General features: G+C 42.8%; 1 protein-coding gene across 2 annotated transcripts in view; it reads right to left on the reverse strand.

Annotated features, from left to right (window-relative positions):
• Positions 1–10,396: 10,396 nt before the first annotated feature.
• The window catches only part of TFRC (transferrin receptor), a 70,663-nt gene continuing 54,132 nt past the window's right edge, over positions 10,397–26,927 (reverse strand). For both annotated transcript variants that reach the window (XM_055382736.2, XM_004038250.4), the window contains exons 10-19: positions 26,565–26,722; positions 25,443–25,562; positions 23,995–24,080; positions 23,722–23,785; positions 21,330–21,397; positions 19,721–19,779; positions 19,431–19,512; positions 16,251–16,472; positions 14,578–14,718; positions 10,397–13,299 (exon numbers count right to left, since the gene is read on the reverse strand). In XM_055382736.2, the coding sequence (XP_055238711.1) occupies positions 13,057–13,299; positions 14,578–14,718; positions 16,251–16,472; positions 19,431–19,512; positions 19,721–19,779; positions 21,330–21,397; positions 23,722–23,785; positions 23,995–24,080; positions 25,443–25,562; positions 26,565–26,722 (1,243 nt within the window). In that variant the 3' untranslated portion in view covers positions 10,397–13,056. The remainder of the gene's footprint in view (positions 13,300–14,577; positions 14,719–16,250; positions 16,473–19,430; positions 19,513–19,720; positions 19,780–21,329; positions 21,398–23,721; positions 23,786–23,994; positions 24,081–25,442; positions 25,563–26,564; positions 26,723–26,927) is intronic.

Genomic DNA, 26,927 nt, shown 5'->3' on the forward strand with positions numbered 1-26,927 from the left:
ATTATTTTGATAAGCTGCTAAATTTGGTTTGCTAGTATTAAACATTTTGCATCAATATTCATAATGGCAGACGGGCACAGTGGCTCACGCCTGTAATCCCAGCACTTTGGGAGTTCGAGGCGGGTGGGTCACGAGGTCAGGAGTTCGAGACCAGCCTGGCTAACACGGTGAAACCCCATCTCTACTAAAAATACAAAAATTAGCTGGGTATGGTGGTGCGCGCCTGTAATCCCAGCTACTGGGGAGGGTGAGGCAGGAGAATCGCTTGAACCCGGGAGGCAGAGGTTGCAGTCAGCCGAGATCGTGCCATTGCACTCCAGCCTGGGCAACAGAGCAAGACTCCATCTCAAAAAAAAAAAAAAAAAGAGTGTTAATTTCCATATATGTGTGAATTTTCAAGTTTTCATTGTTATTCATTTCTAGTTTCATTCCATTGTGATTGGAAAAAATGCTTTGTCTGACTTCAGTCTGTTAAAATGTATTAAAACTTGTTTTTGGCCAGGTGCCAAAACAAGTTTGTGTCAAATCTTTTATCACTATATAATGCCCTTTTTTGTATTTTGTAATCATTTTAAAGTCTATTTTATCGATAATAATACAGCCACTCAGCTCTCTTTTAATTACTATTTGGTAAAATACCTTTTTTCATCATTTTACTTCCAACATTGTGTCCTTATATCTAGAGTGAATCTCTTGTTGACAACATATAGATGGGTCTTGTTTTTTTCTTTTAAATCCAATCTGCCAATCCCAGCCTTTTCATAGGAGAGTTTAATTCAGTTACATTTAATATTAGTGATAAAACGATATTTTCTTCTGCCATTTATGCATTTGTTTTTGTATGTCTTACATTTTAAAAATTCCTCAATGCCTTCATTACTGCCTTTTTGTATTTTTTTAAGTGTACTTTTTAAACTCCTGTCTTCATTCCATTTCTGTACATTTTTAAATTATTTTCTTAACGGTTAACATGGGGGCTACAATTCACATCTTAAATGTATAACAACCTAGTTTTGTTTTGTTTTGTTCTGAGACAGGGTCTCACTCTGTCGCCCAGGCTGGAGTGCAGTAGAGCAATCTCGGCTCACTGCAGCCTCCACCTCCTGGGTTCAAGTGATTCTCCTGCCTCAGCCTCCCAAGTAGCTGGGATTACAGGCATCCACCACCACACCCAGCTAATTTTTGTATTTTTAGTAAAGACAGCGTTTCACCGTGTTGGGCAGGCTGGCCTCTAATACTGGCCTCAAGTGATCCACCTGCCTCGGCCACCCAAAGTGCTGGGATTACAGGCATGAGCCACCACGCCCAGCCTTAAATTTGTAACAACCTAGTTCGAATAATTCCAGCTTAGATCCAATAGTATGTACTATGCTCCTATAAATCTGTCTTTCCCTCTTTATATGTTATTGTCACAGATTACTTCTTTATACATTGTGTACTGATTAACATAGATTTGTAATTATTGTTTTGTGCATTTGCCTATTATATAAGAAAAAGAGAAAAGCCACAAGGAATGCCGAAAGTACAATAATACTGGCTTTTATATTTATCCACATAGTTCCCTTTACCACTGCTCTTTCTTTTGGTCTCATGGCTTGAGTCGCTGTCCAGTGTCCTTTCATTTCAGCCTTACACCACTTAGTGTTTCTTGCAGATTGGTTATACTGGTAATGAGCTCCCTGAGCTGTTGTTCATCTGGAAATGTCTTTATTTTCTCTTTCATTGTTGAAGAACAGCTTTGGCAGATATAGAATTCTTGGTTGCCAGTTTTTTTCTTTCAGAACTTCATGTCATCCCCATTGCCTCTGGCCTCCATGGTTTCTGAAGAGAAGCAGCTGGTAAGATTACCAGGCCCTCTTGAATGTGGCTGGTAATCATCTTACCAAGGCTCCTCTTCTATGTGATGTGATGTGTCAGTTCTCTTTTGCTGCTTTCAAAATTCTTCTATTCTTCCTTTGGGTTTTGATAACTTGATTATATGTCTCAGTGTGCATTTATTTGAGTATATCCTACCTGAAGTTCACTGAGCTTCTTAGATGTGTGTATTCATGGTTTTCCTCAGATTTGGAAAGTTTTAACCATCGTTTCTTCAAATGTTTTTTCTTCCCGTTTATCTCTGTCTTCTTCTGGGACTTTTATAATATACATGTTGGCATGTTTAATGGTATCCCACAGGGACCTCAGGCTCTGTTGTTTATTTTTCTTCATTCTTTTTCCACTCTGCTCTTCAGATTGGATAGTTCGTTGTTTTAGAGACAGAGTCTCACCCTGTTGCCCAGGCTAGAGGACAGTGGTGTGATCATAGCTCACTCTAATCCCCAACTCCTGGCTCAAGCAATCCTCCCACCTCCACATTCCAAGTACGTGGGACTATGGTACCTGCCACCACACCTGGCTAATTTAAAAGAAGAATTTTTTTTTTTTTTTTTTTTTTACAGATGGGATCTTGCCATCTTGCCCGGGTCTCAATTGATCCTCCTGCCCCAACCTCCCAAAGAACAGAGATTACAGGTGTAAACCACTGCACCTGCCAGACTGGGGAGTTTTAATTTTCTTATATTACAGTTTACTGATCCTTTCTTCTGCCTGCTCAAATGTGAACCCCTAGAGTGATTTTCTTTTCTTTTTTTTTTTTTGAGACAGAGTCTCATTCGTCACTCAGGCTGGAGTGCAGTGGCACAAACATGGCTCATTGTAGCCTTGACTTCACAGGCTCAAGCGATTCTCCCACCTTCTCAGCCCCCTGAGTAGCTGAGACTATAAGTACGTGCCACCACACCCAGCTAATTTTTGTGTTTTTTGTAGAGCTGGGGTATTGCCGTGTTGCCCAGGCTGGTCTCAAATTCCTGAGCTGAAGTGATCCACGTGCCTCAGCCTCCCAAAGTGCTGAGATTATAGGCATGAGCCACCATGCCCCACCCTATAGCAACTTTTTTATTTCAGTTATTTTATTTTTCAGCTCCAGATTTTCTATTTGGTTCCTTGTAATAATTTCTCTTTATTGATATTCTCATTGGTTCATGTATAGTTTTCTTGATTTCCTTTATTTTTTTTCCATAGTTTCCTTTAGCTCATTGACATATTTAACACAGTTGATTTAACATCTTGGACTAATAATTCCAGTGTCTGGGCTTCCTCAGGGGCTAATTTCTGTCAAATTGGTTTCTCCCCCTCTCCGTGTGTAGGCTACACATTCTTGTTTCTCTGTTTTGTAATTTCCTCATTGAGAACTGGAAATATTTGAACACTGTGTTGCAGTAACTCTGGAGATCTAATTCCCTCAGTCCTCAGGGGTTGCAGAACCTTGTTTATTGAGTGTTGGAGCCATCCATTGTGACTTTTCTGAACTATTTTTTGCGAAGCATGCCTTGTTATGTATGGTCACTAAGGTTTTTGTTCTATTACCTCAGCAGTCACCTTCCCCAGTCAAAAGCAGCAATCAGCCATCAAAATACAGAATCCTGAGGTTTGGAAGACGAGGTTCTTATTGCCCACCCCGGCTTCCGGAAGCCACCCCAGGAATGGAGACCACCCTTCTCTCAGCTGCCTGCTGTGGGGCTGGGAAGTGGGGATTTGAGGCACTGCCGACAAAGCCAAAAATTGGGTTCTCTCCTGGATACTGCACATGTTCAACTAGACTCGAGTTCCACAATAATGACCCAGAACAGTTCCTGACAACGCAATCGTCGTTAAGTGGAAAGATGGCTTCCTGGCACTTCCTAATATACCACCATCTATGACATCACTCCATTTCTTTTCATTGCCAAAGCATATTCCCTTGTGTGCTTACATCGTATTCCCCTGTGTGCTTACATCGTATTCCCTTGTGTGCTTACATCGTATTCCCCTGTGTGCTTACATCGTATTCCCTTGTGTGCTTACATCGTATTCCCTTGTGTGCTTACATCGTATTCCCTTGTGTGCTTACATCGTATTCCCTTGTGTGCTTACATCGTATTCCCTTGTGTGCTTACATCGTATTCCCCTGTGTGCTTACATCGTATTCCCTTGTGTGCTTACATCGTATTCCCTTGTGTGCTTACATCGTATTCCCTTGTGTGCTTACATCATATTTTGTTTATTTGTTCATCCGGTGATAGACTTTTGGGCTGTTTCCAATTTGAGGCTATTATAAATAATGCTGCTATGAACATTCCCGTATGTATTTTTATGTGGACATGTTTTCATTTATCTTGGATATATACATATGCATGGAATTGCCAGATATACTGATTTTTTAATGTTAACCTACACTTGCACTCCTGTAATAAACTCTACTTGGTCATGATATATTGGATTCAATTTGCTCGTATTTTGTGAAGGATTTTTGCATATATATTCATGAAAATATTGGTCTGTAATTTTTGTTTTTATACTATCTTTGTTAGTTTTGGGCATGTTATGTTGGCTTCATAACAAGTTGGACAATCGTTCCTCCTCTATGTTCTAAAAAAGTTTGTGTAATTGAGTTGTGAGATGGGGTTTCGCTCTTGTTGCCCAGGCTGGAGTGCAGTGGCGCAGTCTCAGCTCACCATAACCTCTGCCTCCCAGGTTCAAGCAATTGTCCTGCCTCAGCCTCTCAAGTAGCTGGGATAACAGGCACGCACCACCACGCCCAGGTAATTTTTGTATTTTTAGTAGACATGCGGCTTCACCATGTTGGCCAGGCTGGTCTCGAACTCCTGACCTCAAGTGATCCACCCATCTTGGCCTCCCAAAGTGTTAGGATTACCGGTGTGAGCCGCTGCGCCCGGCATCATTACGGTTTTGAATTACACCTATGTACACCTGTCTTACTGAACACAGGAAAGAGATATTCATCACAAATCTATGATGGTCATTACATTTATTTCCTCAATCAATAAAAGAGAAATAACATGTAGGAAAGATGAGTTATTATTCCCGAGAAACAATCAATCAAGAACATATCGAATCCAAACTAATGATGTGAAATATTAGTTCTCATGTCAGGAATGTGATCCTGCTTTTACTTGAGTGAAATTAAAGTGTGGAAATTGGCCGGGTGCAGTGGCTCACACCTATAATACCAGCACTTTGGGAGGGTGAGGCAGGCGGATCACCTGAGGCTGGGAGTTCGAGACCAGCCTGGCCAATATGGTGAAACCCCGTCTTTACTAAAAATACAAAAATTAGCCAGGAATGGTGGCGGATGCCTATAATCCCAGCTACTCAGGAGGCTGAGGCAGGAGAATCGCTTGAGCCCAGGAGGTGGAGGTTGCAATGAGCCACCTCTGTACTCCAGCCTGGGTGAGGGAGTGAGATGCTCTCTCCAAAAAAAAAAAAAAAAAAAAAAAAGGAACAAAATGTGTTAAATTTGAGGTCAAGGAGAAGAAAGTGGACCACAATTTTATATATGTAATATTTTTGTGATGGAAGTAAAATAGACATGCAGATTTAAAAATAATAATTGTATATATGGGTCTACTCAGATGTCCTGATTTTATATTAATTTTGGTAATTTGAGTATATCAATAAATTTGTCTACTTATATTTGTCAAATTTGGGGACATAAAGTTGTTCAGAGAGCCAGCCCCAGACGCAGCGACTCACATCTGGAATCCCAGCAACTCGAGGCTGAGGTGGGAGGATCACTTGAGGCCAGGAGTTCAAGACCAGCTTGGGCAACATAGCAAGAGCTTGTCTTTAAAAAAAAAAAAAAAAAAAAAAAATTAAGGCCGCTACCGCTGGCCTGTGCCCGCCTGTGTGGCGCGGGCCTGGAGGAGCCGTCGTGGGCTCAGGTGGAGGCCGCTCCTGTGGAGGGTCGTCCTGGCTCACAGCCGCCATCATGCTAGCGCTCATCTGCCGCCTGCCGGACGGTCCCCTTCGCTCGTCTGGAAGGAGGAGATGGAGCTGATGCTCGTGGGCTGCAGTACTCGGGCAAGGCCACCTTCGTCACTGCCATCACGTAAGGTGAATTCAGCGGAGATATGACGGACACAGTGGGCTTCAACACGAGGAAAGTAACTAAAGGTTATGTCACAATAAAGATCCAGGACCGGCCGGGAGGTGACTCACGCTTGTAACCCCAGCACTTTGGGAGGCCGAGGCGGGTGGATCGCCTGAGGTCAGGAGTTCGAGACCAGCCTGGGCAACACGGTGAAACCCCCGTCTCTACTAAAAACACAAAAAATTAGCTGGGCGTGGTAGCGGGTGCCTGTAGTCCCAGCTACTCGGAGGCTGAGGGAGAAGAATCGCTTGAACCCGGGAGGCGGAGCTTGCAGTGAGCCGAGATCGCGCCACGGCACTCCAGCCCGTGTGACAGCGACGAGTCAAGGCTATTGTTTACAGGATAGATGCTGCAGATCGTAAGAAGATAGAAGCTTCCCGAAACGAGCTACATAATCTTCAACAAGAGCAAAACTCCAAGTCAAAAACAAAACAAAAAAAAAATTGAGACTTGTTTTACCACCCAATGTATTAGTCCATTCTCACATTGCTTTAAAGAACTACCTGAGACTGGGTAATTCATAAAGAAAAGAGGTTTAATTGGCTCATGGTTCCGCCGGCTACACGGGAAGCATGACTGGGGAGGCCTCAGGAAATGCGCCATCATGGCAGAAGGCAGAGGGGAAGCAGGCGCATCCCACACGGCTGGAGGAGGAGGAAGACGGCAAAGGCGCTGCGCACTCTCAAACTACCCGGTCTCGTGGGATCCATCATGACAGCAGCAAGGGGGCATTCCGCCCCTGTGATCCAACCACCTCCCACCAGGCCCCCTCCTCCAACACTGGGGATTACGATTTGACGTGAGATTTGGGCAGGGACACAAATCCAAACCGTATCACCCAGTATATGGTCTATCTTGCTGAATATACCACATATACCTAAGAAAAGTATATTTTGCAGTTGTTGAATGTGGTGTTCTACAAATGTCAATTAGATTGAGGTGGCTGATACAGTGGTTCAAATAATTTGTCCTGATTTTTTTGGTCTAGTTTCTCTATTTACTGCTAAGAAATGGGTGTTAAAATCTATTTTAATGGCAGAATTTTCATTTCTTTTTCATGTATTTTAAGGTGCATACGTATTTATAAGTCTGCTATCTTCCTGAATGGCTCTCTTTACAATTATAAAATATTCCTATCTTTACGGTACTATCTGTTCAAAGTCTATTTAATCTTATATTTATATAACCATTCCAGTCATAGTATGCTAGTGTACATATTGTATTTTTTCCCCTTTCATCTGTCTTTAAAGTTTCTTATAGGCAGCATATAAATGGGCCTTGATTGTTTTTTAATCATCAGTCTTGATTAGAATGTTAACATGTCAATAATGTAATTATTGATATGGCTGGACTCAGCATGCCACTTTACCAGTTTTTTTGTTTGTTCCTCTTTTGGTTCCTGCCAATTCTTTCCCTTTTGAGGTCACTTCTCCAAGTTTTACTCCCCTCCACAGTTTGCCTACCTTTGTTTACATCTCAGGTTTGGGAGAGTTTTCCCCCCGTCTTACTGAGCTTCTGGCTGTAAGCAGCAGGAGGGATAGGTTGTAGGAGGCTGATGTGGTGACCGTGGAACCAGAGCCCCCATATATGCTTTTAGGAAGATCTGGTATAGAATTCTCATTTATGCACAGACAACTTTGAAAATGTACATAAGAAATCGGTAAATGGCCAGGCCCAGTGGCTCACACCTGTAATCCCAGCATTTTGGGAGGCTGAGGCAGGTGTATTACTTCAGTCCAGGAGTTTGAGACCAGCCTGGGTAACAAGGCAAAACCCCAACTCTCAAAAAATACAAAAATTAGCTTAGTTGGGCATGGTGTCGCCTGTCTGTAGTCCCAGCTACTCTCAGGAGGCTTAGGTAGGAGGATAGCTGGAACCCAGGAGGTGGAGGTTGCAGCAAGCTGAAATCATGCCACTGCAATCCAGCCTGGGTGACAGAGCGAGACCATCTCAAAATAAAAAAAGAAAAATTGGTAATTGTGGAGATTTAGAGGGATGACAACTCTGGAGACTAAGAGGAAAATACTTTTTAATACAGACTTTTCTGCACTTTGACCGTATGTGAATATTTTCAAAAAAGGCATTAAAAATTATACAAAGCTGGCCAGGTGCGGTGGCTCACGCCTTTAATCCCAGCACTTTGGGAGGCCAAGGCGGGCGGATCACCTGAGGTCAGGAGTTCGAGACCAGCCTGGCCAACATGGTGAAACCCCATCTCTACTAAAAATACAAAAATTAGCCGAGCATGGTGGCATGCACCTGTAATCTCAGCTACTGGGGAGGCTGAGGCAGGAGAATCGCTTAAACCTGGAAGGCAGAGGTTGCAGTGAGCTGAGATCATGCCATTGCACTCCAGCCTGGGCAACAAGAATGAAACTCCATTTCAGAAAAAAAAAAAAAAAAAAAAAGAAAATTATACAAAGCTGTCCATTTGGGGTGGATTAAGCATGAGGCAGCTTAAAGGGCAAATGCAGCAAACTGCAAAGGCTTTATTTAACTCAGCACCTAAACCTGTTGACAGCCACAAGGAAGACATTGGTATCTGATATTGAATTCTAGGCAAAGCTGTCTTGCAGATAACCAGGTGTTTTACAAATATTTGTTTAGGGCAGCTTCCTAACCTATGACCTTCTTTCACATAGGCAGTTTCTCCTGTAGAATACAGCAGTTTAATAATCATCTTGCTTCTCAAGGGTATGAATGTGGCTAATTTGGACAGGGGAAAGCTGGGGCATAGGTGAGGCAATTAGGCTTCCCAATTCTAGGGGCCACAATTTTTGTGGCCATACTTAAGAATCCTGGCTGGCACTCATAGCAATGAGATTCAATTGTGTAATGGATTTTTTGGTAACCACACGGTAGAAGGCCAAAATAAGAAAACTCTCAACAATTACGCCTTTTGCTATAGAGCTGGTGTCCAGTAACCATGTGGCTACTGAGCACCTGAAATATGGCTAGCCAAAACTGAGATGTGTGTTGCTTGAGGTACAAGGGAGTTTGAAGATGCGGTATGGAGCACACCTGTAATCCCAGCCTCTCAGGAGGCTGAGGCACAAGAATTGCTTGAACTTGGGAGGTGGAGGTTGCAGTGAGCTGAGATCGCACCACTACACTCCAGCCTAGGCGATGGAGCGAGACTGTCTCGGAAAAAAAAAAAAAAAAAAAGGAGGCAGAGCGTGGTGGTGGCTCACACCTGTAATCCCAGCACTTTGGGAGGCCGAGGTGGGCAGATCACTTGAAGTCAGGAGTTCAAGACCAGCCTGGCCAACACGGTGAAACCCCATCTCTACTAAAAATACAAAAATTAACCAGGCATGGTGGCCCACACTTGTAATCCCAGTTGCTCAGGAGGCTGAGGCAGGAGAATCACTTGAACCCAGGAGGTGGGGGTTGCGGGGAGCCAAGACAGCGCCACTGCACTCCAGCCTGGACGACAGCAAAGATTCTGTCTCAAAAATAAATAAAATTACATATGTGGTACATGGTGACAATATATTGTATATTTAGAAATTGCCAATAGAAGCTGGGCATGGTGGCTCACGCCTGTAATCCCAATACTTTGGGAGGCTGAGGCAGGCGGATCACCTGAGATCAGGAGTTCAAGACTATCCCGGCCAACATGGTGAAACCCCATGTCTACTAGAAATATGAAAATTAGCTAGGCGTGGTGGCAGATACCTGTAATCCCAGCTATTCGGAGGCTGAGGTAGGAGAATTGCTTGAGGTGGAGGCTGCAGTGGGCTGAGATCGCCCACTTAGAAGACAGCAGCAATCATGTACCTTGGTATTTACCTAAAGAGCTGAAGACCTATGTTCACAGAAAAAATATACACACAGGTGCTCATCAGTTTATTCATAACTGCCAAAACTTAGAAGCAAGATTACTTAGTAAGTAGGTGAGCTAGATAAACTATGGTAACTGCAGACAACAGAATATTGTTCTGTGCTAAAAAGAAATGAGGTATCATGTCATGAAGACATGGAGGAAACAAATGCTATTGCTTAGTGAAAGAGGCCAATCTGAAAAGGCTATATTCTGATTCCAACTGTATGACATTCTGGAAAAGGTAAAATTATGGATATAGTAAGATCTGTGGTTGCCAGGGCCTTATAGAAGAGATGGATGAATGGGCAGAGCACAAGATTTACAGCAATAAAAACTATTCTGTAAGCTACTAGAATATTACATATTTGTCAAAAACCGTAGAACAAACCCTAAGGTAAACAGTAGACTAATGATGCTGACGGTGCTAATGGTGCACCCGTGTAGGCTGCCCATTGTAACAAATATGCCGCTCTGGCGCAAGCTGTTGACAGTCATGGAGGATGTGTAAGTGGCAGAAACAGTGGATGTGTGGGAATTCTGTTTAATTTTGCTATGAGCCTAAAATTGCTCTTTTTAAAAAATTTATCTAAAGAAATGACAACTCAGTGTTTAAGTATTTTATTAAATCAGACAAGGAATCTCCACACTGTTGCACATAACAGCTTTTATACAATGATAAGGACATATCATTTGTTTACAAAGAAAGTCTAAAATTTCAAGAACATTCAAAGAGCTAACACAGTAAAGGTCATGCAAGTTCTAAAATAGTGAATCATGACAGAACTCATTCATTTTATCCTTTACCTCCAAAAGGCCCATCTCCTTAACAAGAAGACATCTCAAGACCAGGAGCTTGTCACTAGTCTGATATTTCATTCAGGAATATTGAGCCTGTTAGCACGTACTGGCTTGATAGGAAGTAACTCAACCCTAACTATAGAAAAGGGTTTTCTGAAGAGACTCACTGCTGCAAAATGCATGCCCTGTATTCATATTGTGTTATACGACGAACATGTCACATGCTTTCATTTAAGTATGTATGCGTAACACCCGAACCAGGAATCTCAGCTATGACCTTTTCACTTAGCTACGCTAAATGTCAGTCCAAGATAAAAGAGGAGATTAAAGATACAACTGAAGATTAAAGAGACTGTGAGTAGTGACACATTCAAGTGAGGCTGTAAATCTAGGTAAGTGACACTAAGAACCTGAAGAGACCCTATGAACTTTTTCCTAGGAGGCCGTTTCCAACTGCCCTATGACAAACAGCTGATCATCACGTTTATAATGATGGTTCACTCACGGAGCTTCGAACTTATTCATACCTACATTTAATTGATCACCACGAATGGGTAGGCAGACGTGTCAAAGACCTTCAGGGGACTCTCCTTCCCCACACCCCCCAAACCTTCTATACAAAGTCCCCCTGCTTTAAGTCAAAAGGTCAATTCTGGATTAAAACTTGTCCGCACTAAGTTTATAGGAGGTAACATGCAAATAATGTGATAAAGTTAAAATGACTTGTCAATAGCAAACATTATAAATGTATGCTACTATCTCATTAAGTAGAGGACCTGGAGAAACCATAAAGGTAACAAAAACCCAAGCTAAATTTCAAATTTTGTAGTAATTTCATTTTACAGTGGTTGAATTTACCCACCAAATGCTTAATGACCACAAAATGTTTCTGCAACTAAAACTAAAAGATAGGGAATTATAGGAGTTGGGATACATGTTAGATACTAACGATCTTCAAGCTTTGAAGATGTCATTGCATGAAGAAAATTATGGGAAACACTGTTCCCGATAATTACTTACACCCTTAGTGTAACATATGGAGATCACTGTCTCCGATACAGACACTGTGGTAGGTAAAAACTACCTTGTTCTTTATACATTATGGAAGACACTGCTCCCGATAATGTGTTAGGATTGTGACAAAGGTACTGGAAATTTTGCAAAATGGGAATTAGAGTTACACCTTGGATAAACTGAGCTATAAAATTTTGCAGGAGTACTACCACAGCCTTTAAGTGACATTTATTTATAACTTGGTCACAATTCATTGCATTTAGGAAAACTAGCATTCTTATCCGGTCAGCGCTCGCTTCTTAGCAACCCCTAATTAAATTTAATTCATCTCTAAATCTTAGCTTCAACTTTATTCAATTACATTTGGCTGACGGCTGTTTTCTAAAACCCTTAAGTGTTGACCATAAATGCAAAACTTCCAGTATCTGTTGGGTTTTATTAGCAGATGCTGCTTTTATTTAAAAAAAACCGACAGTATAACTGTCATAATTATGGAAGGCACTGCTTCCGATAATTATATTCTATTAAAAAAACACCATTTATAGTGAACTCTGTCACTGATAAATAAACAATAAATATCTCAGTGCCAAAAGGACAGAAAGCTCTCCCCTAAGATTAACACTTTGGCCAAAATTTGGCAGCATATTATTCTTTAAAGTCTGACAAACTGAGTCTGCAACTAAACACCTGAAACTGGTTCTCTTTCAATGTGCTTTGGAAGAAACAAAAATAACAAAGAACTAAATGGAGGCTTATGGGGGAAGGGACAGAGGAAAAGAAAATATACTAAGTCTTTGGCTTCTGGTCCCCTCTTTTCATAAATGACACTGAGGTTAACATATTAAGGCCTTATTCCTGCAATCAACAGTTGAACCTCATTTTATCCAGCAGAAGGACCTCCATTTCAGACCTCATTGGCAAGAAAACAAGCCCATCTCTTCTGAAAGTTAACTGTTTCTTTCAGGAATGAGGAAACCAGCTACATTCCTTATGGAAAGGCTTAGATCTCATTTGGAGAAGGTCTTTCAACCTGGTATCTCCTATTTAGCATCAAATGAAGTTGGAGGATCACTCAAAGTAAGCGACCACTTACAACCTTCAGCAGAGACCAGCCCTTAGGATTCAGAGAGATCATTCACATAACTGGTTTCTGACATTTTCATTAACAACAACAGGAAAGAGGCAGTTCCCATTACAAAGCACTTAAAATTCTAGAGATAGGGGAATATTCCATCATGGACATTTTTTAAGTGGTTATTCACTTTAACTTGAAGTACGGGTTATCTACCCTGTATTAAAAGCTGCTGCCTAAAGACATCTAGTAGTACCAAGATGATGGGATGGAATTTTAACATCAGGTTTTGTAGCCCTACTGAAAATTTAGCACGATCAGCACAAGTCTAGAAACCAGACTACCCTGCTGTTCTCATGGAAGCTATGGGTATCACATTTAAAACTCATTGTCAATGTCCCAAACGTCACCAGAGAGGGCATTTGCAGCTCCCTGAATAGTCCAAGTAGCTAGAGCCAACTGGTTTCTGAACAGCGTTTCATTAAAAGCACCGTTATTTTGTTTACGCAGTTTCAAGTTCTCCAGTAAAGCTGGCAGTGTGTGAGAGCCGGAGCCCCAGAAGACATGTCGGAAAGGAGACTCTTTTGGAGATACGTAGGGAGAGAGGAAGTGATACTCCACCTACAAAAACAACACACAAGGCAATTTACACAGCCCTGTGACTTTTGTAGTAAAACAACGGTTCACTTCAAATGTACACAGCCCTGTGACTTTTGTAGTAAAACAACGGTTCACTGCAAATGTAAAATGTCCCAAATTTAAGAATGCTGATCAGACTTTTTTTTTTTTTTTTTTTTTGACACAGAGTTTCGCTCTTGTTGCCCAGACTGGAGTGCAACAGCGCAATCTCGGCTCACCCGTACCCTCCACCTCCCGAGTTCAAGCAATTCATGCTGGGATTACAGGTGTGAGCCACCGTGCCCGGCTTTTTGTTGTTGTTGAGATAGAGTTTCGCTCTTGTTGCCCAGGCTGGAGTACAATGGCGCGATCTCAGCTCACTGCAACCTCCACCTCCTGGGTTCAAGTAATTCTCCTGCCTCAGCCTCCTGAGCAGCTGGAATTACAGGCATGCACCACCACGCCCAGCTAATTTTTGTATTTTTAGTAGAGATGGGGTTTCTCCATGTTGGTCAGGCTGGTCTTGAACTCCCGACCTCAGGTGATCCGCTTGCCTCGGCCTCCCAAAGTACTGGAATTACAGGCATGAGCCACTGTACCCAGCCAGCTGATCAGACTTTCTATAGCAGAGTAAGGAAAAAAGAATGCTGAGAACCAGGCTAATGCTAATCTTCTAAGGTTAAAATTCTAAAGGAGGCTGGGCACAGTGGCTCACGCCTGTAATACCAGCACTTTGGGAGGCCAAGGCAGGTGGATCACCTGAGGTTGGGAGTTCGAGACCGGCCTGGCTAACATGGTGAAACTCCGTTTCTACTAAAAATACAAAAAATGAGCCGGGTCTGGTGTTGGGCACCTGTAATCACAGCAACTCAGGAGGCTAAGGCAGGAGAATCACTTGAACCCGGGAGGTGGAGGGTGCGGTGAGCCGAGACCGTGCCATTGCACTCCAGCTTGGGCAACAACAGTGAAACTCTGTCTCAAAAAAAAAAAATTTTTTTTAAAGGAAACTGATTCATTTTACAAAGGAAAACTTTAAATGTGTTCAGATTCTTTTCCCCATTGGAGCATACATGGAAGTTTTACAGCAAGTCTCTTCCAAAAAGACTAGGTTTGACTCAGTTCTGAATTAGACAGCAGAAACAGAAAATGACAGCTAAACCATTAATGCTCCCTTCTTAAAGGAATTCTAGACTCCTAGAGTTTGTCCACTTTGCAGAAGTGTAAGATTTATCAGTTATTTTACACATACTTTAGTTCCTCCTTTCCCAAAAGTTTACTTACTCTCATGACACGATCATTGAGTTTCTTCATGACAAATCTGTCTGTTTTCTCAGCATTCCCGAAATCTGTTGTTAGTCTGGAAGTAGCACGGAAGAAGTCTCCACGAGCAGAATACAGCCACTGTAAACTCAGGCCCATTTCCTGAAACAGACATTACTCGCTATGAGAAGTTTTATTTCTAAGGACATTCTTTTGTATGCCTTTCTAATTTAACGTGCGTTAAGTAAGATTCTGATAAAAGGAACTCGCAGATAAGCTCAATACTCCGAAAGCACCTTGCACAGGGGTTCCAAGCTCAATGGACTGTGATATCACTCATATTTGAGCCCAGCATGTAAGAAAACCATTCTCATTAAGAAATTGAACATAATTATATAATCCTATGTACTATATTGTTTCCAGTTCAATTCTCCTTTTGGGAGAAAATGTCCCTATAGGGGAAAACATTTTGGTTCAATGTACTTCAGGATTTAGTTATTTCCACCTGGTAAGTTCCATTTTCAACAGTTACAATTAGTTTCAAGAAAGACATAAGACGCCGGGCGTGGTGGCTCATGCCTGTGATCCCAGCACTTCGGGAGGCCGAGGTGGGTGGATCACCTGAGGTCAGGAGTTCAAGACCAGCCTGGCCAACATGGTGAAACCCTGGCTCTACTAAAAATACAAAAAATTAGCCGGGTGTGGTGGCCGGCACCTGTAGTCCCAGCTACTCGGGAGGCTCAGGCAGGAGAATGGCGTGAACCCGGGAGGCGCATCTTACAGTGAGTCGAGATCTCTCTACTGCACTTCAGCCTGGCCAACATGGTAAAACCCCGGCTCTACTAAAAACACAAAAACTATCTAAAAACTATCTGGGCATGGTGGCACACGCCTGTAATCCCAGCTACTTGGGGAGCCGAGGCAGGAGAATTGCTGAAAGCCGGGAGGTGGAGGTTGCAGTGAGCCGAGATCATGTCATCCCATTCCAGCCTGGGGGACAAGAGCGAGACTTCATTTCTCAAAAAAAAAATAAAATTAAAATAAAAATAAAAAAGATATAAGAAGATTCGGTTGTCGGTGATTTACTTCAATTAAGAGATCTGTTAAAAATCAACTCCTAGTACCATAAAACAATCTGGAAGCTACTTTAATATTAGTTTAATTAATTTATTTAGAGATGGGATTTTGCTATGTTGCCTGGGCTGGACTCCAGCAATCCTCCTGCCTCAGCAGAAGTAGTTGGGGCTACGGGTATGCACCACCTCACCCTGCTTATCAGTTTCATTTAATAGAATATTTGACTTTTAGATGCGCAGATCAATACGAGATGGAATCCCGCTAGCTGTGCTGTCTTTCCATCCGTGTCACGCCCGAGAGGCACACAGCCCAACTCCTTGCTGAGATCTTCATATTCCGTGTCCTACTGATGGGCTGCCTGGGAGACATGAGTGACAGAAAACCTGACACTGCTCTGGATTCTGAAACACTTGCTGAGCTCTGTCCTAGGTCTCTAATCCACAGCCTCCCGACTTCTCTCAAACAAGTTACCAATTCTACATACAATTATACCTCAGTTCACTTTAAAATGTACTGTGGCTACAATCACCCTTCCAACAGGAACACACAGGAACACATCACATTTCAAAATACTTGACATTCAGCAAAATAAAAACATAATTGGAATCAGTGCTCACCTTTATGTCTGCTCTGTATTGGTTCAGATCCCTCACAAATGAAAGCAGTTGGCTGTTGTACCTCTCATAGTCCAGGTTCAACTCAACATCATGGGTTAGTTTAATCACGAACTGACCAGCGACCTCTGCAGCTGCTCGTGCCACTTTGTTCAACTCAGGAATCCTCTCAATCAGTTCCTTATAGGTGTCCATGGTGGTACCCAAATAAGGATAATCTGTGTCCTGCAAGAAAATGCGAGGCTATGGTACTCACGTGAGTTCTAAGAGCAAGAGCCTCACATTCTGGCTTCGCCTTCGAGGTAACAGTGACTACAGTTCCCCCCTTGCTTCTAACATATTCCTACCGCAATTTACCCCAATTTTATCTCATTATCTGCTGCTTTAAGTACATTCTTGCTACTTCTCTCAATCTAACCTACTCCTAGAGTGACTACTTTCTTCCAGGTTCTACAGAATCCCTGTTCTATCGTATCATATGCCCTGAATAGACTTCTAGCCAAATTCCTTAAAGCTGTATGTTTTTCTCTCTGGGAAGTTTGGGCCTTTATCAATGAAAAAAGAGAAGATACATGAAACATACCTTGAGACGAGGTCTCTCTGTCACCCAGGCTAGAGTGCAGTGATGCAATCATGACTCCCTGCAGCCTTGAGACAAGGTCTCTCTGTCACCCAGGCTAGAGTGCAGTGATGCAATCACGACTCCCCACAGCCTTGAGACAAGGTCTCTCTGTCACCCAGGCTAGAGTGCAGCAATGCAATCATGACTCCCTGCAGCCTTGAGACAAGGTCTCTCTCTGTCACCCAGGCTGGAGTGCAGTGATGCAATCATGGCTCCCTCTAGCCTTGAGACGAGGTCTCTCTGTCACCCAGGCTAGAGTGCAGTGATGCAATCACGACTCCCCGCAGCCTTGAGACGAGGTCTCTCTGTCACCCAGGCTAGAGTGCAGCGATGCAATCATGACTCCCTGCAGCCTTGAGACAAGGTCACTCTGTCACCCAGGCTGGAGCATGGTGATGCAATCATGGCTCCCCACAGCCTTGAGCTCCTAGCTCAAGTGACCCCCCTGCCTCAGCCTCCCAAGGAGTTGGGACTACAGATGCATATCACTGGGCCAGCTTAATTTAAAAAATTTTTTGTAGAGATATAGTCTAGGCACGTTACCCAGGCTGGTCTCACTCCTGGCCTCAAGTGATCTGCCCACCTCAGCCACCCAATGTGCCGGAATTATAGGTGTGAGTTACTGCACCCAGCCTGATGAAAATACTGTTCAGCTGGACTGTCCAATAGATAGCCACTGCTCAATCACTCAAGAAATTCAGCCTTGGTTTTTTTTTTGTTGTTGTTGTTAGACGATCTTGCTCTGTTGCCCAGGATAGAGTGCAATGGCACGATCTCGGCTCACTGCAACCTCTGCCCCCCGGGTTCAAGCGATTCTTCCACCTCAGCCTCCTGAGCAGCTGGGATTATAGGCATGTGCCACCATGCCCAGCTAATTTTTTTGTGTTTTTAGTAGAGATGGGGTTTAACCATGTTGGCCAGGCTGGTCTTGAACTCCTGACCTCAAGTGATCTACCCGCCTTGGCCTCCCAAATGCTGGGATTACAGGTATGACTCACCACACTCGGCCAAGCCTCATTATTAAAACTCATAAAGAAGTTTTAGCAATAAACTCAAATGCTAATTAAGCTAATTGAGATTAACAAGTCTATGTTAAAACTGATAATGAAGGAACACGCAATAATTACATGTGTATAACTTTTTTTTTGAGACAGGGTCTTGCTCTGTCACCCAAGCTGGAGTGCAGTGGCTCCATCTCAGCTCACTGCAACCTCTGCCTCCCAGGTTCAAGCGATTCTCCTGCCTCAGCCTCCTGAGTAGCTGGGGTTACAGGCACGCGCCACTATGTCCGACTAATTTTTGTATTTTTAGCAGAGACGGGGTTTCACCATTTTGGTCAGGCTAGTCTCAAACTCCTGACTTCGTAATCCGCCTTCCTTGGCCTCCCAAAGTGCTGGGATTAAGGGAGGAGACCACCCCTCATATTGTCTTATGCCCAATTTCTGCCTCCAAAGAAAGAAGAAGTAACAACTAAAAGGCAGAGGTGGACAGCCCAGCGCTGCCGCGCCCTGGTCCTGGTTAAAGATCGAGCCCTGACCTAACCAGTTATGTTATCTATAGATTCCAGACATTGTATAGAAAAGCACTGTGAAAATCCCGTCCTGTTCTGTTCTAATTACTGGTGCATGCAACCCCCAGTCACGTACCCCCTGCTTGCCCAATTGATCACGACCCTCTCACGCAGACCCCCTTAGTTGTAAGCCCTTAAAACGGTCAGGAATTGCTCACTCGGGGAGCTCAGTTTTTGGAGACGTGAGTCTTGCCAAAGCTCCCAGCCAAATAAAGCCCTTCCTTCTTTAACTCGGTGTCTGAGGGGATTTGTCTGCGGCTTGTCCTGCTACAGGATTACAGGCGTGAGCTACCACATCCAGCACATGTGTATAACTTCTTAAAACATTTTAAGCACTGCAGTAAATTTGGTCTCAAAGTTGACACAAGAAGATCCACGGCCAGGTGTAGTAAGTAGCTCTTGCCTATAATCCAAACAGTTTGGAGGCTGAAGGGGGAGGACTGCTTGAGGCTGCAGTGAGCCACGATCGGGCCACTGTACCCCAGCCTGGGTGACAGAGCAAGTCACCATTGTCAAAAAAAAAAAAAAAACCCCAACAACTAAGATATGTGCAAGTTGTCAAAATCAAAATGGAGTCACTAGTGTTAACAAAAATGCAACCCTGAAGAGAAGGGTCTCACCCTTGTATGTCTGATAACAAGGATTAAGGGGTTTTTTTTTTCCTTTTTACAAAAACTACAACCTTACACAAAGGCCACTGCAACATTGCACCAAAAAACTTCTCTTGTGAGAAAATCTGCCTAGCAACTGCCTGTCAACCTTGGACTGGTGTCATCCTTGTTATTGATCTTGGTAGCCAAGAATAATTACCTCAAAGTAATTTTGTAATCCTCGTCATTTGTCCTTAAAAACTTGTTTTCCTTTACCCCTCTGAATATGTACATAGTTGACTATAGCACAGGCATTCCCATTGCAATGCCCTATTCCCAAATACAGATCACTTCCTTTTAGAGAGCCTCTCTCCATTTGTCATTTAAATGAACAGACTTACCTCGCAAAAACAGAAAGAAACTGCTGGGATTCCAGAATATGCAAGGAAAGGGAAAGCAGCATTGTCTAAAGTGAGTTTCTCACTGCAAAGACAAAGAATGTGTCTTTAGAAAGTGTTCTAAAGAATAGACTGTTCTATGGTGCTAGTCCCCCCATCCAAAATAAATTCTTTAGCTGAATATCTTTAGGTGTAAGTAAGTTCAATGCAAGGACAGATTTAGATTCTACCTAATGTAGTAGGTAGAATCTCTGCTTTTCTATTAGTTTGTTCATTCACTTTTCTCAACTTACACTTTGCTGGCCCAGTTGCTGTCCTGATATAGAAATTGCCCAGTAACCGGATGTTTCACCTGTAAGATAAGAAATTATCATTAAAACTAACCTTTTGGAACTTATTTATTCAGGCTAGTCACTAACATGTTACTCTATAACAATTTATAAATAAAAAACTTGTATTATATCTTCTTGAAAAGAAATTATTTATGATAGTTAAAACAATCTCAACTTTAAGTTATTACTAACTAGGCTCATGTTGTCAGTTCCTTTAGTTATCGTGAGGAAAAAATGTTTTCTTCTTAATTAACATTTTAAAAGTGGGCCTAGGCCGGGTGGGGTAGTTCACACCTGCAATCCCAACACTTTGGGAGGCCGAGCTAGGAGGATCACTTGAGCCCAGAAGTTTGAGACTAGCCTGGGCAACACAGCAAGACTTTATCTCTTTAAAAAAAAAAAAAGGAAAAAAAAAATGAATAAAAGCTGGGCGCGGTGGCTCACACCTGTAATCCCAGCATTTTGGGAGGCCAAGGTCAAGAGATCATGAGGTCAAGGGATTGAGACCATCCTGGCCAACATGGTGAAACCCCGTCTCTACTAAAAATACAAAAATTAGCCAGGTGTGGTGGTGTGCACCTGTAGTCCCAGCTCCTCAGGAGGCTGAGGCAGGAGAATCGCTTGAACCCAGGAGGTGGAGGCTGCAGTGAGCCAAGATCGCACCATTGCACTCCAGCCTGAGTGCTGGAGGAAGACAGAGGAAGACTCCGTCTCAAAAACAAACAAACAAACAAACAAAACCATGGTGGCTTACCCACAATTGTAAAAGCCCTCTCTGGGCTTCACACTATGCCTATCTTGTTTCTGGTTTCTTCCTTCTAGTGCATCTTATGCCACCAACCTAACTGGCAAATTCATGATCACCTTGCTTGAGATCCTATAATCCCTAGTATCTCTTGGATCAAGGCCAATGTCTGCTATCTGACCTGTTTCTAACTTTACTCACTCCAATATACAGCCTCTAATCCCATTAGGCAAATATTTTCTTTTTTCTTTCTTTCTTTCTTTATTTTTTAATTATACTTTAAGTTTTAGGGTACATGTGCACATTGTGCAGGTTAGTTACATATGTATACATGTGCCATGCTGGTGCACTGCACCCACTAACTCGTCATCTAGCGTTAGGTATATCTCCCAATGCTATCCCTCTCCCCTCCCCCCACCCCACATAGGCAAATATTTTCTTTCACATGCTCTCCCTCATTCAAAACTATGGTAACTGTTTATTCAATGAATATTTCCTCCGGCCTTCTCAAAGTATAGTTCAAGTTGATTTAAGCCTTCCTTAGCATTGTGACTCTATAGACAATCCCCTGTGGGCCCCTGCACTACAGCTTAGGCCTCATGGCATTTTGTTATATATTCCTAAATAGACAACATATTCTTTAAGATTGGAGCCCTCATCTCATATGGTTCAATTGGCAAGTATCCCTTAAATAACGCTGCTATAAAATTTATTCTCAATTCCTATTTTTTGTTACTGACTACGGTTTACATATCAGTGTTTTTTATCTCAGGTTGATTCAACAAAAATTAAGTCATACATTTTTGTAATGAGGTATATACTCACATTTTGCATTGTTTTCTCAATAAGCGTATACAACAGTGGGCTGGCAGAAACCTTGAAGTTGCTGGTACCTGAAAATAAATTATTTTATCATTGCCCCTTCTCCATTCCGGTAATTTTCACACTGCTACTTCTACAACTATAAGTACTTGACAAATAAGACAGTAATCTAGATCAGTGGCCCTGTGCAACAACTATCCCATTCATCAAGTAAACAAAAGTAATTTTGGTATCAAGCTCTTTAGCAACTATGCTAACTTGACTCAAGTGGGCTCGTACTACTCCTTGAGTTTGCATACTTTAATCCAAGTGACCTTTTTTAAAAATATCAGAGCAGTTAGGCCGGGCACGGTGGCTCACGCCTGTAATCCCAGGACTTTGGGAGGCCCAGACAGGTGGATCACAAGGTCAGGAGATCCAGACCATCTTGGCTGGCACAGTGAAACCCCATCTCTACTAAAAATACAAAAAATTAGCCGGGTGTGGTGGCGGGCACCTGTAGTCCCAGCTACTCGGGAGGCTGAGGCAGGAGAATGGCATGAACCCGGGAGGTGGAGCTTGCAGTGAGCTGGGATGGCGCCACTGCACTCCAGCCTGGGTGACAAAGCGAGACTCCGTCTCAAAAAAAAAAAAAAAAAAAATCAGACCAGTTTTAGGTTCAGCAGCAAAATTAAGAGAAAGGTACCTAGAGGTCCCATAAATCCACTGCCCCCACACATGTGCAGCCTCCCCCATTAGCAATTTCATGTTTAACTTTCTGGTTCACCCAGGTTAGAGCTATACATAGTATGCTTGCTATACTCGGCACATTCTGCAGCAAACATACAACAGGGAAATAACTAACCTAGAGAGGTTTAATTGTAACTCTTTCCTTTTTTCCCCCATGTAGACATTTCACTATTCTCAGCTCATCACTACATCTGCACTTTCTTTTTTACCCCATTCCTGTTGAATGTACAGCTGCACTTTAAATAACATTCAAACCCTTTTGTCAATTTTCTGCTGCCAGTGAACATTCAAACTCTTCTAGAAGTTTCATTATCCAATATTTCTATCAGTGATGCCACAACGTAACAAGATGTGAATTACTCTCTAAGTACCATTCTATATGGCATAGTTTAGTTTCTTCTCACCTCAATATAGTCCAGACTTATGGTCCTAAAACTTTAGTCCATCAGAATTACCTGTAATGCTTGTTAAAGTTTTTTGTTTATTTGTTTGGGTTTTTTTGCTTCAGGATACTTTGTCCTTAAGAAAATAATAGGTTTTTATTCCCCAAGGGTTGCCAAAAAAAAAAGCCCAGTTTTTTTGTTTGTTTTTTTGAGATGGAGTCTCGCTCTGTCGCCCAGGCTGGAGGGCAATGGCACCATCTTGGCTCACTGCAACCTCTGCCTCCCGGGTTCAAGTGATTCTCCTACCTCAGCCTCCTGAGTAGCTGGGATTACAGGAGCCCGCCACCACACCCGGCTAATTTTTGTATTTTCAGTAGAGACGGGGTTTCACCATGTTGGCCAGGCTGGTCTCGAACTCCTGACCTCAGGTGATCCGCCTGCCTTGGCCTCCCAAGTGCTGGGATTACAGGCGTGAGCCACCGCGCCCAGCCCAAAAAGCCCAGTTTTTAGACCAACACTCCCATTTCTGACTCAAAGGTCTGGGGTGGACATGAAAGTTTGCATTCGTAACAGTGCCTAATGCTGCTGATCTGGGGGCCACACTGAGAACCACCCACTGTTCTAGACAAGGCAATTGTGCTCACTGTGTAACTTGACAGATTATTTAAAGGAAGGTTAAGATACAGGCTGAGGGCAATGGCTCATGCCTGTAACCGCAGCATTTTGGGCAGCTGAAGTAGAATGCTTGAACTCAGGAGTTTGACACCAGCCTGGGCAACATGGCAAAACCCCATCTCTACAAAAAAAATTAGCCAGGTGGCTGAAGTGGGAGGATCACCTGAGCCCAGGAGGTCAAGGCTGCAGTGAGCCAAGATTGTGCCACTGCACTCTAGCCTGGGCAATACAGTGAGACCCTGTCTCAAAAAAAAAAAAGCTTTCTTCCACTTCAAAGTAGTTTACCTGGCCAGGCACAGTGGCCCACATCTGTAATCCCAGGCCGAGGCAGGCAGATCGCCTGAGGTCAGGAGTTCGAGACCATCCTGGCCAACATAGTGAAGCCCCGTCTCTACTAAAAATACAAAAAATTAGCTGGGTGTGGTAGTGAGCACCTGTAATCCCAGCTACTCAGGAGGCTAAGGCAGGAGAATTGCTTGAATCTGGGAGACAGAGGTTGCAGTGAGCCGAGATCCTGCCATTGCACTCCAGCCTGGGCGACAAGAGCAAAACTCCATCTCAAAAAAGTTTACCTGAATTCATAAACAGCTAATGAAAGGGATACTTACCAAGAACCGCTTTATCCAGATTAATATAAGTGAAAGCCTTTAAATGCAGGGACGAAAGGTATCCCTAGAAGAGAAGGGAAAACACTAATAAGTATAAATCTGTTTATTTATCACATACAGTAGCATTAGGGATTCCTTTTCAATTCTGGACTCTATTGAGACTAAACGCAAAGGCAAAAGTGGTAAAATCAAACCTATAAAAACATCACTTCTCGGAGAACAGCCTAAGCCCACAAGCTCGTGTCCAATATGGGAATGGATGATAAAGAATACCTCTAGCCATTCAGTGGCACCAACTGATCCAAAGTCTCCAGCACTCCAACTGGCAAAGATAATGCTTCTGCTGGGCTGAAACCCATCTGAAAGAGAAGAAAGTTAGCTTTACCTTAGGAAAGGTTATACACAGACAAGGTGGAAGGTATCCCACTTAAGATGAATCAGAAGGTCTAATTCCAAGATAGCAGATTCCAAAATCTTTTTTTTCTGAGCCAAAAAAGAAAAAAAAATACTAACAAAATCTTTTTTTGAGACCCCAGGTAAAAGAGTAAAAGAATAGGAATAATTTTTTTTTAAGTAACCTACAAAGAGCAAGATAGGAGATCTGCAAATAAGATTTTGAGTACATAGCAGGGGCCAGTAGTCACCCTTTCACAATTTCATTCTTGGAGTTCCTTAACTTCTGGACCCAGAGTTCATTGAAAACAGTGTAAGCATGATGATGCACATCTTGAGAAAAATCTTCATAGAGGTAAATCCAAACACTGGATTTTTAAAAAATAATTCTAAAATAAAATAAAAATTCACAAATTTAAGTTACAGAAGAGTTTGCAGAGAAACTACATTTGTGACAGCACCTTTTGGGGTTACATGTATCACACTGCCCTCCATCCCTCCCACTTCCCTCACTGTATCTTTTTCTCCATTAATGTACTCTGTATTAAAGTTAAGCATTGCAGTTTGCCCTATGACCCAAAGATTCAAGAATGTGACGTGATTTTGAATGTGTGGGTGGGTAGGAGTGTGAAAGAGTGGAAAGTAGGACAGAAAGGCTCAAAAATAAACAAAAGAGGCAGGGCACGGTGGCTCACTAGCAGCATTTTGGGAGGCTGAGGCAGGTGAATCACTTGAGGTCAGGAGACCAGCCTGGCCAACATGGCGAAACCCTGTCTTTAGTACAAATACAAAAATTAGCCGAGTGTGGTGGTGGGTGCCTATAATCCCAGCTACTCAGGAGGCTGAGGCAGGAGAATTGCTAGAAGTCGGGAGGCAGAGGTTGCAGCGAGCTGAGATCACACCACTGCACTCCAGAGCCTGGGCAACAGACTGAAACTCTGTCTCAAAAAATGAATAAATGAATAAACAGAACAAAATTTCAATAGCTGTTAGGCCTCAGTACATGAGAGGTATGCTACTGCTTTCAAATAGATTGCTTAGGGACTATGATCCACCTTATCACTCTGGATCCACCACACTAAGCACTAGGGCTCAGTAACTCCACTGTCCCAAAGAAACTGGTGATTTCTAGCACAGTTAAGACACTTTATGGAAAGCTGTTTCAAAGGAAAAGGCAGCTACAACAAAAGACAATCTGCCTTGTATTTAAGAACTCGAATCTAGCATGAGAACCACAAGAATGCAGGCAAAGTGAGCAAAGCACAGTATAACATCTAGAACTGTATGCAGTGCACCAATATTCAAAGGAATCAAAATTTGTACTCTACCTTTTAAGACCATATCTGAGAACATCTGGGCAAGTTTCAATAGGAGAGCTGTGCCTACACCGGATTTTGCAGCTCCAGGGCCCCATGCATCTCTCTGGGCCCCAACTACAACGTAGTGATCTTTAAAAAAGAAAAAAGAGGAAGAAAGAACTTATATAATCAGCTTCTAAACTTTTCTAGAATTAGCACATCAGTAGAAAGGTAAAAGCACAGTATATGTATTAAGGATAAAAGAGCCTTACTTCAAATCTGACTAAAAACTCTGGGAATTAAAAATTCACATGAGAATATTAATTTTACCTTACTAGTAGAGCTACTTTTTTCCTACACTACTAATTAAATTTACTGACTACTTAAGTCCAAGGACTTATTTCTTAGTAAGTGTTGGCTATTTGATTGCATTTAAAGTTAACTCCAGGGACTGGCAAACCACAGCCCGCATGCCCATTCACTACGCACAGTCTGTGCCTGTTTTCTTGCTCCCACAGAGTTGAACAGCTAAAAGAGAGACTGTATAGCCTGCAAAAGGTTTATTATCTGCCCCCTTAAGAAATTTGCTTATCACTGGTCTAGTCAATAACTTAGAATAGATTTTCTAGTCATAATGGTCAATTTTTAACAAGAATTTCCTAGGGCCTTATTACCTCCCAATAAAACTGACACATAGGCTGGGCGCGGTGGCTCACGCCTGTAATCCCAGCACTTTGGGAGGCTGAGGGAGGCAGATCACCTGAGGTCAGGAGCTCTGACCTCATGGAGCCTGACCAACATGGAGAAACCCCGTCTCTACTAAAAATACAAAATTAGCCAGGCGTGGTGGCGCATGCCTGTAATCCCAGCTACTGGGGAGGCTGAGGCAGGAGAATGGCTTGAACCTGGGAAGCGGAAGTTGCAGTGAGCCGAGATCACACCACTGCACTCCAGCCTGGGCAACAAGAGTGAAACTCCTTCTCAAAAAAAAAAAAAGAAACTAACACATAAACAATTAACTTTAGGACAGACAAGATTGAGCACTTCATAAAACCAAGCCAAGCCAGCATTCCTACACTCCCTCCTTCTCTAGCCACATCCTTAGGAACAGAAAAGAAAACAAAAAAAAAGTGGGGGGAGGGGGGTCTTTACCTGGTTCTACAAAGCCTTTAATAACTCCAAAGATGTTAAGAATTTTTATCTCTTTCAGCACATTGCTCACAGTGAGCTTCACATTCTTGCTTTCTGAGGTTACCATCCTACATGTAGAGTCTGTTTTCCAGTCAGAGGGACAGTCTCCTTCCATATTCCTAGAATCAGAAAGCAGGCGTAAGTTCTGAGTTATTGTTCCTTGCCCAGGGTTTACTCCTGTCCAGTGAAGTTACAGATTAAGAGGACATATAAACAAAACTTACTCTCAGCCCAGCGCAGTGGCTCACCCCTGTAATCCCAGCACTTTGGGAGGCTGAGGCAGGTGGATCACAAGGTCAGGAGTTCAAGACCAGCCTGACCGAC

Source organism: Gorilla gorilla, chromosome 2, assembly GCF_029281585.2.
Source record: "Gorilla gorilla gorilla isolate KB3781 chromosome 2, NHGRI_mGorGor1-v2.1_pri, whole genome shotgun sequence".
Taxonomy (NCBI): Eukaryota; Metazoa; Chordata; class Mammalia; order Primates; family Hominidae; genus Gorilla; species Gorilla gorilla.